This window comes from Perognathus longimembris, chromosome 5 (genome assembly GCF_023159225.1).
Source record: "Perognathus longimembris pacificus isolate PPM17 chromosome 5, ASM2315922v1, whole genome shotgun sequence".
Lineage (NCBI taxonomy): Eukaryota > Metazoa > Chordata > Mammalia > Rodentia > Heteromyidae > Perognathus > Perognathus longimembris.
In genome coordinates this window covers 60,575,601-60,588,863 of record NC_063165.1, presented here as the reverse complement: position 1 = coordinate 60,588,863, position 13,263 = coordinate 60,575,601, and the positions used below count along the sequence as shown (strand labels likewise).

Genomic DNA, 13,263 nt, shown 5'->3' with positions numbered 1-13,263 from the left:
GATGGCAATTGCCCCAGTCTAAGTGGGGTTTGTTTTGAAGTAAGTTTTGTCGGAGTCATGGCAGGTAGACTGAATCTGCACTCGTGTCTTTCTCCTTTTAACTGGGTCTTGTATTGCCACTGCCATAAATAACTTGTTTGTGTCAGACTATCAAAGTAAGGAAGAGATTCCATTTTTAGAATCTTTTCTCAAGCCCCCAGGAGGAGTCTCACCTCAGAGTTCACCCTAGAACAGCCAGGGTAGGAGGTTAGGAAAGCCCAGTGCAGCATGAGCTAACAGCCAGGCAGAGAGTGGCCAGCAGATGGCACGAGAGTACCAGCTCTGATGCTAACTTTCTGGTCTTTCCATTGGGTGGCATGCAGGATCTCTGATGACATGGATGGGCTCATCATGTCAGCCACACAGGGACCAGCTACTCCCACCAGTCAAATCACAATGGGACTTTATCTCTCACTGCTAGGAGAATATCACAAACCAGTAGCAGGAAGAGAGAGGCTAAGAAATTGGAAAATACCATAATAGAATGCACAGCAGAACAGTGGAACTGTTTGGTGAGTGCAGTAAGAACAGTATTTCTTCTCAGTGTCAAACCAGGAAGGTACCAGCTAACAGACCTCACAAATCACTAATAATATTTCATCAGCCAGCCTTTCTTGTCAATCAAATGCATGGTGGAGGCACTTTTCCCTTCTTACAAAAGCAACATTGTTTCCAGTGGCAAGGTGTAGGGGGCCATTTCTTAAACAGTGTAAGGGGTGGGTTCTGAGTACTCTAGGCTTAATGGGAAGATTGGAGGAGGGATGAGTTGAGAGGGATTACAAAGATGACAAGGGGAGATTTCTTCACTAGGGACAGAAGGAGGTGGGGAGGTGTCACTAGGAAAGATTGTTGTCTCATACCCTGGAGTAGGACCCCCATTGTCCAGATTGAAAACTTGCTTGGGGTTGAGCAGGTAGTGGAATTTCCGAAGAATTCTATGGGGAAAACAAAAGGCATGGGGAAGGAGGGAATAAGGGAGGGAAATGGGGGAGGAGAGAGAGAGAGAGAGAGACAGAGAGACAGAGAGACAGAGAGAGAGAGGGAGAGGGAGAGAGAGAGAGATTACATAATGGCAAAATGGCAAACAATTCTGGACCCTAACACCAGTGGTATTGAGAATTTATTTAAATTTGAGAGGAAATGGCTGATATTCCAGGGCTAGCTAGCATCTCCTCATCCTCACTTCTTGGCTCTAAGGTCATCCTGTGATCTAAGACTTTAGGCCCCACCCCAGGAACATCACCTCTAGTAGAGGACAGGGAAGAGAAACCCAGAGAACAGAAATGCCATTCTGAGGGTATTCTGCCATGGAGACCTCCTCCCCATGTATTCTGTATGGTCTGGCAGTGTGGGTCTGCTTTTATGGGCTGTCTAGAGCTATAAAGGAACATCTGGGGAGAGGACTCTCATCCAGGGACATTCCAGAGGGTGGGGCTGGGAGGGCTGAGGAGCAGTAACCACATCAGGGGGTGAATTTTGGGCTCCAGGAGGGATTAAGCCAGCTCAGGAGGGATGCCAGAACTTGGATTAGGGTGGAGTTCTTGGTTTACCTTTGACTCCTCCTCTTCCCCTCCTCTTCCTTCTCCTCCCTCCTCCTCCCTCCTCCTCCCTCCTCCTTCCTCCTCCTCCCTCCTCCTCCTCCTCCTCCTCCTCCTCCTCCTCCTCCTCCTCCTCCTCCTCCTCCTCCTCCTCCCTGTTCCTCCTCCTCCTTCTCTCCTCCCCTCTCCCTCCTCTTCCTACCTGGATTCCAGATTGCTGTGTGGTCTGCTCATTACCCCTAGTCTGAACAGGCATGGGAGGAAGAACAGGCTTTGGTTGTTCTCTCTCTCTCTCTCTCTCTCTCTCTCTCTCTCTCTCTCTCTCTCTCTCTCATCCCACTTTTGTTTAGCAGACCTGGCACTTCCTTCTCTAGTGAGGTAGGGGCCATGCCTTCTAAGGGATGGGGAAAGGCCAGGAGGTCCAAATCAGATGTGTCCTTCTATGTGCCTCAAACCAAGATATACCTCGGAGAGCGAGAGGGAACAGCCATCCCAGAATTCAATCTGACCCTGGGAGCCTTAGCAGAGATTTCTCTGACAGACCCTGGGCCAAGTGCCTGATGGATTCTAATCCTCAGAGTAACTTCATGAGAGGAGATAGTATTATTCATGCCACATAGGGGGAAATGGAGGCACAGGGCATTCAGTCACTTGGACAGTTAGTGGTGGTTTTGGCTGTGAGCCTGTAGTCTCCCTGACAGCACTCTGTTGGGGGCAAGGGAAGAAAACATACCTTTCTCCTTGTCTTCCTCCACTCTTGGGGTTCACCAAGACCAGCAAGGGGTGGGTACCCGGGGTAGGGATGATCTTATACTTAAAAGGTAAAAGAAAAGGCAATTAGATCTGCTTTGTCCACCAGGGGTGAGTGAGGACTGATATTGAGAGAGCTTCGGAGAGGTGGATGGAAAGCAGGCCCAGGCATGGAGGAGAGGTGGTCGGGGAGGGAGGCCTTTGTCCACTGGCTGAGTTTTCTGAGGGGCTTTCAGGAGGGTTAATGGCAATGAGGGTTTGGATCAGGGATGGGGTGATGACACTGTAGCTTCAAGTCATTCAACAATGGTGTGGCATTGTGCCCACAACACAAGATCAAATTTTGTGAGGGACACAACTGAATATAACTCAGAAGCTATGACCATCTGGTCATCCACATAAATAAAATAACACTCCTGGAGCCAACAATTACTTCTACCCTGGCATTTTTCAAAGCGACATTTCCAGATCCACTTTTTATCCTGAGCTCCGGACCCTCATATCTCACTGTCTAGTGAGTGCCTTCCATTCATGTTCAGCATCAGCACCCAGTCACCATGCCCAGTCTGACTCATCCTCTAAAACAGCTCCTCTCTCCAGGTTCCTGTTTTCACCAAAGGCACTGCTAGCCTCTTGCCCTGGTGACTCCTTCTCTGGGATGTCTCTTTATCTCTAGCAGGTGGAGTCTGTATGCTGACCCCACATAGGTCCTTCCCAGACACTATGCTAAGCATTCTGCTCCTTCTCAGATATGTCTAATGACACCTGTTTCCCAGAAAATAAAATCCTAATTTCTGAACCTTCTCCAGGCCTTCTCAGTATAACCCTTTTCTACTGCTACCTAATAATTTCTCCCAGATCTCAATCACAGTTCAGCCAAGCCTGGCTGGAATCTTCCAGTGAGTGTGTGTCTTTAAGTCTCTCTCATGTATCTGTTTAAACTGGTTTCTTCTCCTATTCCATACTTGGAAATGCTTAATTCTTCACTTTAAAAGCCAGAAACAACTCATCCTTATGGCCCAATTATAAAGCCATCTTGTGGAGGAACTTTCCTTTGTTCATTATAACTGAAACAGAGGCACTTGAAACAGTTTCTTTATTTGAGTTTGTTTTTCTGTTTTCACTTTTTTTTGGTAAGTGTCTGCAAGCACCAAGTGGATTCGAAAGGCTTCAGGAGGAGGTGGGAGTTATAACCTTCCTACCACAGGTCTCATGCTGCCAGACACAGGGGTAGGCTCTTAGAATCCACTCCTATAGCTTCTGATACAGAGATACAATTCTGCTCTGTATTCAGTATCTATTGCCGTCATTGCTAGATCTCAAACTACAAATCCAGCAAACACAGCATATAATTTGTTGAAAACAGTAACATTGTTTGTCATTTTTACAGGTTTATTTTGGTGGCACTGAGGTTTGAACTAGAGTCCTCTACAACTTGAACCATTCCTCTAGCTCTTTATGCTGTGGTTATTTCTGAGATAGGCTCTTGACTTTTTCCCTGGGCTGGCCTAGACATCCATCCTCCTATTTATGATTTTCACTATAGGTGGGATGATGAATGTGTGTCCATCTATTGGTTGTGGTTTTTCTGAATTATTCTCATCTGCTTGTGTGAAGCTCTTATAGATGGGAGCACAATGTTCAAAATCTCCAACAGCTTGTATAGCATGGACTCTGCTCAGTCAGACTGACTCAACCCAACCAGATGGTGTGTGTGTGTGTGTGTGTGTGTGTGTGTGTGTGTGTGTGTGTGTGTGTGCCATGTGACTTGCTGCCTTTCTAGGTATCTTTCTACTGCAGTGCCTTATCATTGTTCTATTTCAGTGTCCAAAACACTCAATCTACACACTCCCATTTGAACGCCCAGCGTCTGAGGGGTGCAGCAGTGCCATGAATATTAGGCCCCCTTTTAAACAAGGAAGCTTAGGCTCTGAGGCTGAGGAGAAAGTCCCAGTTTCCCACTTTCTTTTCTAGTACTTTTTGCTGTCTTTTCTGCATCTCTTCGAACTTCAGGCAAGGTACAAAGGGCAGATGCTCATCGAGGACCTTGAGGGAAAATGAGTTCTTAAATACACATTTGAGGGTGAAAAACTTTGGGATCTGGGTAGCATTATTTGGCATCGGATGTTCTGGAGTCAGCTGGGCAATCCTGGAAAACCTGCTGTCTGCTTTTATGCCACACTTTTGTTATTGTTTAGGAGGTCTGCACATTGAGGTTTTATGTAACTCGCTCTTAAAGAGGTGATACAGCCAATTAGACCAGCAATGGATCAGCCAATCTCCCTTCTCACCACTTGCTTACAGTGTGGAGGTCAAAGGTAACTCCAGAGGCCAGGAATAAAGTGTCCTCCTGTGTGACAGAATGGATCAGATGAGAAAGCCAACGTTGAGATACATTTCTTTAGAGCCTGAGCCCTGTCCTCCCCGCCACAGCCTTGGACCCACTTAGAACAAGTGGTTGGATGTGAAGATTACCAGATACCTGCATGACAAGTTCAGTCTTGGCTGCCATGCTGCCTTCAGACTTCCCACCTTGCCTATCCTGTGAGAAGAGAAAAGAAAAGCATATTTTGAATGGAAAAAAACCCGATATATGAAAAACAAATGAGCAGAGAGCTAGAACATGGTGAGGAACGTTCCAAAGTGAGACTGGGGAATCTCAGAAAAGGAACACACCCTTTCAGGTTTCTCTAGGACTTTCAAGGTCCTTTCCTTACTTGCTCTGACAATAACCTTGAGACATGGGTAGATAACAGCTGAGGGTGGGGTATACGAATATTAAAATATTAAGTGGTAATCTAGCTTGTTGATTGAGAAGCAAAGGTTTTGTTGTTGTTTTTCTGGTCCTGAGGGTTGAATGCAGGGCATGTGGTTGGTTAATAGACAGACTCTCTTTTACTTGAACCATGCCTCCAGCCCTTTTTGTTTCAGTTATTTTGCAGAAAGGGTCTTGTGTTTTTACCTGGGTGAGCCTTAGACTGCTATCCTCCTACTTATGACCTCTCAATTACTAGGACCACAGATGCACACCACCGTGGCCAGCTTATTGGTTGGAATAGGGCCTCAATAACTTTTTAAATTGTGGACTGGACTTAAATGAGGCTCTTCCTGATCTCTGCTTCCTGAATATCTGGGATGTAGGTGTGGAGCACAGGCCTAGCTGAGAAACAAAGTCTCTTATACTTCTCTGATAATATATTGTTTTTAAATTAAATTTTATTGGCAAGGTGATGTACAGAGGGGGTACAGTTACATAATAAAGTAATGAATAGATTTCTTGTCTTATTTGTTATACCCTCCCTCATTTTTCTTTCCCTTCCCTAGTTCAGGTAAGCATATATACAATATCCAGTGTGCCAAAATCATATACAGTGACCAGAGGGGGTATGAATGCTTTTTCTTGATGGGCCACATGGGACTGCTACCTAAAGTTGCATCCTAAGAGTTCCCTTTCATAGTCTGGCTGGTGCAGTGCTGATCTTTTTCAGCTCATAACAAGCACAACTCCTCAGAAGTGGCGGGATGGCTGCTGGGTACCTGTACTTCTAGCTACTCAGGAAGCTGAGGTCTCAGGATTATGGTTTAAAGCCAAACAGGGCAGGAAAGTCCATGAGGCTTGTCTGCAATTAATCACCCCAAAAGCTGCAAGTGGAGATGTGGTTCAACTGGTAGAGTGCCAGTGTTGGACAAAGAAGCTAAGGGACAGTTCCCAGGCCCTGAGTTCAAGCCTCAGCACTGGCATGCATGTGTTGGGAAAGCCCTCTGACAGCTGTGAAGGTCTGAATGCCACTTAAATCTGAGCCCCAAACCTGGACAAGCTCAAGCTCTGGGTTGGGAGAGCACTTACCCGGGTGACAGGGCATATGGCGGTGGGCAGCAAAATATGGTCTCTGAGTTCTCCACCATCACACAATGTTGATAATTCACATTTGCGGTGGAACTGGAGGGACAAATGGAGAAGAGAATGAGTGGAAGTGACCAAAAAGACATCAAGGAGGAGAGTCCGGAGGATTACTGGGAGGCAAGCTGTCTAAGACCCCCCACATCCTGATGCATGGCTGGTTTTGGCAGGATCACCGGGTGTGTGTATGCGGGTGTGTGCTGAGGAGTATCATGTCTGCCATGCACAGAAAGAGGAGAAAAAGAGCTGCCTATGGCTACTGGAGCAATGTAGTCATGAGCGGGCCTGGGGTCCTTCCAAAATATCCCTGGATTTTTGCTCCTCAATTTAGATACTGGAAGGAAGGTGATCTCAGTGGACAAACCTTTTTTGAGGGCACTATTGGGCTTTGAACTTTGGACTTCATGCTCGTTTAGGTGGGGGTGCTCTAATCACTTGAGCCATATCTCCAGCCCTCAATGAATAAACATGTTCACTATGGGAGGCTGGAAGGAAAGCCCAGGACTCAGCCTCTGCACTTGCGGACTTCTGCAGACTGATGTGGGGAAGCCCACTCTTTGTGGCTGATCCCTGCTCAGGGTGCCTTGAAGTGGCTTTGGCATGTAGAATTGACAGCTCACTGCCTGCCAATCATGCTCCTGGTGCCCAGAGGGGCTGCGTACTCTGGCATCCATTGTGGTTGGTGGAAGGCACAGGCCTCTGGGCCAACAAGGGGGATTACTGTAGGTATGTACCTTCAAGGCAAGCACCCAGATTCCTCTGAGACCTTAAGGAGCAGGCATTCAAGTATCTACTTCCTCTTCCACTGTCAGTAGTCCTCATTCTAGGATACCCAGGTAAAGGGAGTTCATGGCCTAGGCTGCTGTGTCTAGCTGCCTGGCCCTGTAAGCAGGGGGCTAGCCAGCTTTGTTATAAGCAATCTTCTTTCTTCTGGTTCTGAGGTGCTCCGTCCCTGGGCGGCTCGGTGATTCATGGGAGCATTGTTAGAATTGGAGGCACTGAATGGGGATGCTGGGGCTCTCCGAGCCTTCTAGCCCTGGCTCTGCTCTTGCCCTTTGGTGGGATGTCCACTGGTCCCAGGCTCCAAGCTTAAACAAGACCCACACTGAAAAGAAGCAGAGCCACCCCTGGGTACCAACCCACCGTCATCCGGCACCACACGCAGTGCCGCGCGGTGACACTCTGGTAGCACTTGATACTTTTGTGGCATCGGTCACACTTGACAGAAGAGTTCCCTTCCACCCATGCGTGCTGCATCACCTGTGGGAGGGAAGGGAAGGATACCAGGGAAGGCAGCAGAACCACACCCCTGGGCCCAGGGCTGGAGAAGGGACTAGGAGGCGTACAGGAGTGACAAGGCCAGAGGAGACTGTTTCCTATCTTGTGGATGCTCAGTTCCTCTCTGCCTGACTACCTAGTGCTGGTCATAAGTCAAAACTCAGTTTTCCTGCTTTGAACTGCTTGTTCACCATGCAGGCAAATATCAAGCAACATCTCTGTCTTGTCTTGAAGAAGTCCATGCACAGTGATGGGCTCACGTGGGCCCTCTTCTGGGAGGCACCATGGTGCAAAGGACCATGGGAGGGCTGGAGGCCACAAATGCAGCCTGCTGGAGTCACTGATCTGACACTGGGTGTGTGTCTTTTGGCCAATTCCTAGACACCTCAGAATTGCAGGTCCCTCACCTATTGAAATTGGGAGGATAAGTCTCATCTCTGGAATTGCTGGGAAGATGCAATATTCTAGATGGGCATCTAGAATAGTCCCCTTTGGAGGTATAGCATCTAGAATACCCCTTCTATGGCAGCTCCCTTCCCTCTCCTCAACCTTACATCAGAACTATGATTTTTTTTTTCTAGAAGTATTACCTCCCCCCTCCAAATATATTAGACTCTGTAGGGATGGGATGGGATGGGATGCATTGTTTGTATGACCTAATCTGCAGGTTGTTATAAAGGTTGAAAGCATTCTAGAAGTTAGATTAATATGTCCAAAGAAGCCCAGCACTGGTGTGGTGCAGGCCTGCAATCCTAGCTACTCAACAGGCCGATACCTGAGGATTGAGGTTCAAAGCCATTCTGGGCAGCAACCACTCTGAGTCTCTGATTTAGAATTAGCCACCAAAAAAAAAAAAAAAAAAGAAAAGCCAGAGTGGCTCAAGCCAGAGCTTGAGTGGCTCAAGTGGTTAGAGAGCCAGCATTCAGCAGAAAAGCTAGTGGACAGTGCCTAAGCCCCAAGTTCAAGTCCCAGTACCAGAAGGAAAGAGTCAAAAATTAGCAATGATCCTATGGGTGCCTTTGCCATCGGTTTCTTGGACAGTTGGTTGTTTCTGCTTGCTGGCCAGGAATGCCACCAGGGCAGGCACACGGGGGGTGTACAAATGTCGCTGAAGCGACAGCAACTGACCTTCTGCCTGCAACCCTGTGCACTCTTCCTGGGGTCCCACAGAACTTCTCAGAAACTTCCACCCAGGGATCCTGAACTGAAGGAAGAAGTGAAAGTGGGCTTTGCGAGGAGGAATATGGGATGCAGCCTGAAATGCCCAACTGAAAACACATGAAATATTTCTGTGATACTATCCATGTTGCTATTAAATAAAAGTTCAAAATCCCTTAGCAATTAAATTACTAATACCTCCCACTCTGAGATGACTTTGGTAAAAAAAAAAAAAAGAAAAGAAAAAATTACTGCTCCAAAAGAGGTGTTAGTAGCTTCTCACCTTCTTCCCTGCACCAGGAATGGTATGAAGAACTCAGTTTGGTTTATTCATTTGTCATCTACATGGTCACATTGAATCCACTCTGAGATTATTATGATTATTATTTCAGGGGTGGGAGGGAGTTGAGAGGCAAGTGACTGGCTCCCAGTTTCCAAGGCTGATTAGTGACCAAATGGGGCTCCATCCCCAGGTCTTCTGACTCCAAGTTCAGAGTTGTCTCCCTAGCACCACAATGCCTTCTCCAACTCTGGAGGATCAGAAGAGATAGCGAAGGGGTTGGGTCACCCCTGCAGGCTCAGGAGATTCTGGGTGTGCCTTGCTGGCCCCTGACTCTGTTCTGCATGATAGGTGGCCAGGCTGAAGGCAAGGGCTTGAGCCCAGGAGGCATACCTGGTCCTGGCAGAAGGCATGAGCATGGAGGGGGTGTGTATGGCAGTGGAGGAAGAGGAGGACCGGCCATGCGGTATGTATGGGGCATGCACAGAAGTCCCTCGAGGGGTCTTATCTTTCAGGGTGTCTTCTGTGGGAGGGCGGGACACAACCTCTGCCTGCTAAACACCTCCTAATCCTCTTCCCTCTGCAGTAAGGCAGAGCTGCCCTTCCCCTAATTTTAAGGACACTATTTCTTTTTGTTGGTGCCTCAAAGACTGGCCTGGCCCCGGGGATGCTCAGCCTAAGATGCAGCTGAGATCAAATCACAGTGCCGAGTTTAGGCCCATGCACTGGGGCCCTCACTGCGGCCCTACCTTCAGCTTAGCAAGATTTTTTTTTCCTCCTTTGATTTCTCTCTTATACCATGCTTGAAACAACTCACATAGCTAGCAAACACAGTCATCTCTACAGAGTTGAAGCTCATCAGTGGTCCTTAACTGCCCAGAAAACGTCTTTGTAATTCAGCCACCATTTGCAGGCCCAGATCTCACAATGTTCAGAGCACACCTCCAGTCTGATCTCTTTAAGTGTCTTCTGGATGAGCTACCACAAACTAAGTGCGGGTCCCAGAATAAACCACACTTGCACACTCCAGCACACCAGGCTCCTGTCCTCCTCGCCAAGACTCCGATTTGAGGTCAACACGCAACTCAGATGCCATGTTCTCTGTAAAACGTTCCCTGGTTTTGCTTCCAGGCATCAAGGGCCTGATCATGCAGCCTTGTGATGACACATGCCTTACTACTTTGCACTTTGCTTACACAACTCTTACTACTTTGCACTTTGCTTACACAACTCTATCTCCTGATTGAACTCCTAGTGCTTGAACAGAGTAGGGACCATCTTGTATAACCCGTGTAGCACCTCTAGCACAGGGCCTGGCACATGGTGAACACCAGGGAGAGGATGGATGGATGGATGGATGGATGGATGAAAGGGATGGTTTGGGGGTGATCCTTGAAGCAGAGAGGGGACTGGAGGAAACTTCCAGAGCCTCTTCCCACGAGGGGTCCAGGGTGATGGACATGTCCCGAATGCAGCATGCAATAGAACAAGGCAAGAGGTGTCACCCACCTCACCGCTCCTCCTGGCTTTCGAGTGTGTCTTCACACACCCAGGGATGTTTTTGGATACACAGCGTTGGTGGACAGTGTATTTGCAGTCTGAGGGGAAAAAAAGAAAGAAAAGCCAAAACAATAAGTGACTCCTAGGGAAAGCTTTGCCTCTGCCCCAGGACACCAGGCCTGTGAGTGGCAAGGAACAGCTGGGGCTACCTTTGCCTTGCTGAGCAAGAACTCAGCAATTCCCAGTGCTCCTCGAGCACAGCCCCTCCAGTGATTATCTCTCTCCTCTCTGGGCCTCCACCTCCACCTTGTCACACCTGCTTCCTCTGTAGACAGGGAGTATAGCCAGACACAGTCTCCCAAAAATCAAGTGTGAGGTGGTCTCCTGCTCTCTATTCCAGAGCCTCCATCTTGGAACAAGAGAGTGGACAGAAAGCTGGGGCCTCTGGGGGTGATGTAATTGGAAAGCCTGATGACTAGCCTTGCCATAGCATCTTGGGTAAATGGATTTACTTCTCTGGGTGTCAGTTTCCTGGTGTGTGGCAGCATTCAGTGAGGTATTTGTGTGAAGCCTTGTGTGCTGGATCTGAGGAGCTACTCCACACATGATGCCAGTATTCCACAGTAACTTGTTGCCACTGTGATGATGTGAAGTGCAAGGAATTGTGCAACAAGCCTGGAATTTATTAGGAATGAAACAAGGAGAACCAAACAAAGCTGCTGCTTGCTATCAGCAGACAGTGCACCTGGCTCTACTAAGCCCACCTTGATGGCCCCAATGGCAGATGTGTGTTAGAGAAAACATGTGAGGGGCCTGGATCACATGGAGGGGCCCCTGTTGTAGTACTTCAGCCTCTGGTGGGTTCCAACCTCGTGTTCACAACCTGAGTTTGGAGGAGGTCAGCAGGTCTGTGTACTCTGAGCACACAGTGCCTGGGAGAAGGGCAGGCTCTGTGTGTGTGTGTGTGTGTGTGTGTGTGTGTGTGTGTGTGTGTTTACTCACAGATGCAGCACAAGCCTTGCTTCCGAACTCCCATGAGCATGATGTGGCAGAAATTGCAGTAGGTTGGCTTCTTGAAATGCTTCAGAGTCCAGGCATGCCGCCCATCACCCTTGGAGCCCTGTAGGGGTCAGAGGAGGGGAGTCCTTGAGCGGTAGCCCTCAGGTAGAGGAAGCCAGAGGCTGTCTCGTGTATGTTCTTTTTGCCTAACTTAAGTTCTCTTTCATAGTTTCAGATGTTATTTACTTTTTAATTGTTTGAGATATAAATAAAAAATTCTTTCTGTGTGTTTTCTTTTTTATTTACTTATTTTATTAGCTATACGTAGTTGTACAAAGAAGTTTCAAAAAAATCAGTTTATAAGTACACCGTGTCTTGATCAGTGTCACCTATTCTATCTCTGTGTATTTTCTAAAATTAGTGAATATCAAAATCAAAATTAATGACTGTCAAATTAGGAAATACCTGAATGAGAAACCAAGTGCCAGTGGCTCACATCTGTAATCCTAGCCGAGGAGGCTGAGAACTGAGGATCATGAGCTGAAGCCAGCCAGGCAGGAAAGTCTAGGAGACCCTTACCTCCAACGAACTACTGAGAAGCTGGAAGTGGAGCTATGGCTCAAGTGGTAGAGTGCTAGCTTTGAGGAAAAAAAAGACACAGAATGACAACAACAAAAACAACCAAACCAGGGATAGCACTAGCCCTGAGTTCAAGCCCCAGGATGCCACGCCCCCCCCCCCAAACCACAACTCCAACAAACAAACAAAATGAGATGTCTGAATGAAGGGATAAAGTAGTCCCTCTATACCTGGATGACAAAAGTAAAAATTGTATATATACCTACCCACCAACCAATCAACCAACCAACCTTGCTACCTACCTTACCTTACCTACTTACCTACCTACCATCTAACAATCTATTTTAATCACACCTTTCTATGTGAAGCTCCTTTAAATGAATCAAAAAGTCTCTCTTCTTGGATTCTACCATCAAGTGTATATTTTTTATTTTATTCCTTTTTTTGTGCTGATGCTGGGGATCGAACTCAAGACCTCATGCTTGGCTTTTTCTTTTCTTTTTTGCTTCTGGCTGGCACTGTACCATTTGAAACATAACTCCATTCTGACATTTCTTTCCCCTGGCTAATTAGAGATAAGAGCCTCTTGGATTTGTCTCCCAGGGATTAACTTCAAACTCTGAGCCTCAGATCTTAGCCTTCTAAGTAGCTAGGATTATAGACATGAACCCCTGGAACCTGGCTAAGAAATATTTTTTAAAGGGAAACGAGCTTCTTTTGCACTCTGTCAGATGTCTAACCCATCATTAATTAAGATAATGAAAATCTGGAAAATATTTTAAGGCCTATAAATCATTAAAAGGATAGTTATATGCTTAATGATAGGTGGCAATCAAAAAAGATATTTATAGAATTATCTAGTGATACTAGAATGTGCTCAATGAAGTAATTAAAATCCAAATTTAATGATATATTGATGATGCTAGTTTTTTTTTTTTGCCAGTCCTGGGCCTTGAACTCAGGGCCTGAGCACTGTCCCTGGCTTCTTTTTGCTCAAGGCTAGCACTCTGCCACCTGAGCCACAGCACCACTTCTGGCCATTTTCTGTATATGTGGTGCTGGGGAATTGAACCCAGGGTCTCATGTATATGAGCCAAGCACTCTTGCTGCTAGGCCATATCCCCAGCCCCTGATGATGCCAGTTTTTTATAATAAGATCTTTAATGGGAAGAAATTTCATTAACCAGCCAACTGAGGTTAACTATAGCTGGTAGCAGCATACATTTATTGTACTCCTTAAA

The 13,263-nt window shown here is 47.0% G+C and overlaps 1 protein-coding gene across 1 annotated transcript in view; it reads right to left on the bottom strand.

The window, feature by feature from the left end:
- Positions 1 to 13,263, bottom strand: part of Dgkg (diacylglycerol kinase gamma) — a 231,081-nt gene that overhangs the window by 112,544 nt on the left and 105,274 nt on the right. The window contains exons 10-16 of the mRNA XM_048347002.1: positions 11,447 to 11,564; positions 10,454 to 10,542; positions 7,372 to 7,488; positions 6,175 to 6,267; positions 4,810 to 4,869; positions 2,311 to 2,390; positions 900 to 974 (exon numbers count right to left, since the gene is read on the bottom strand). Coding sequence (XP_048202959.1) covers positions 900 to 974; positions 2,311 to 2,390; positions 4,810 to 4,869; positions 6,175 to 6,267; positions 7,372 to 7,488; positions 10,454 to 10,542; positions 11,447 to 11,564 — 632 coding nt within the window. The remainder of the gene's footprint in view (positions 1 to 899; positions 975 to 2,310; positions 2,391 to 4,809; positions 4,870 to 6,174; positions 6,268 to 7,371; positions 7,489 to 10,453; positions 10,543 to 11,446; positions 11,565 to 13,263) is intronic.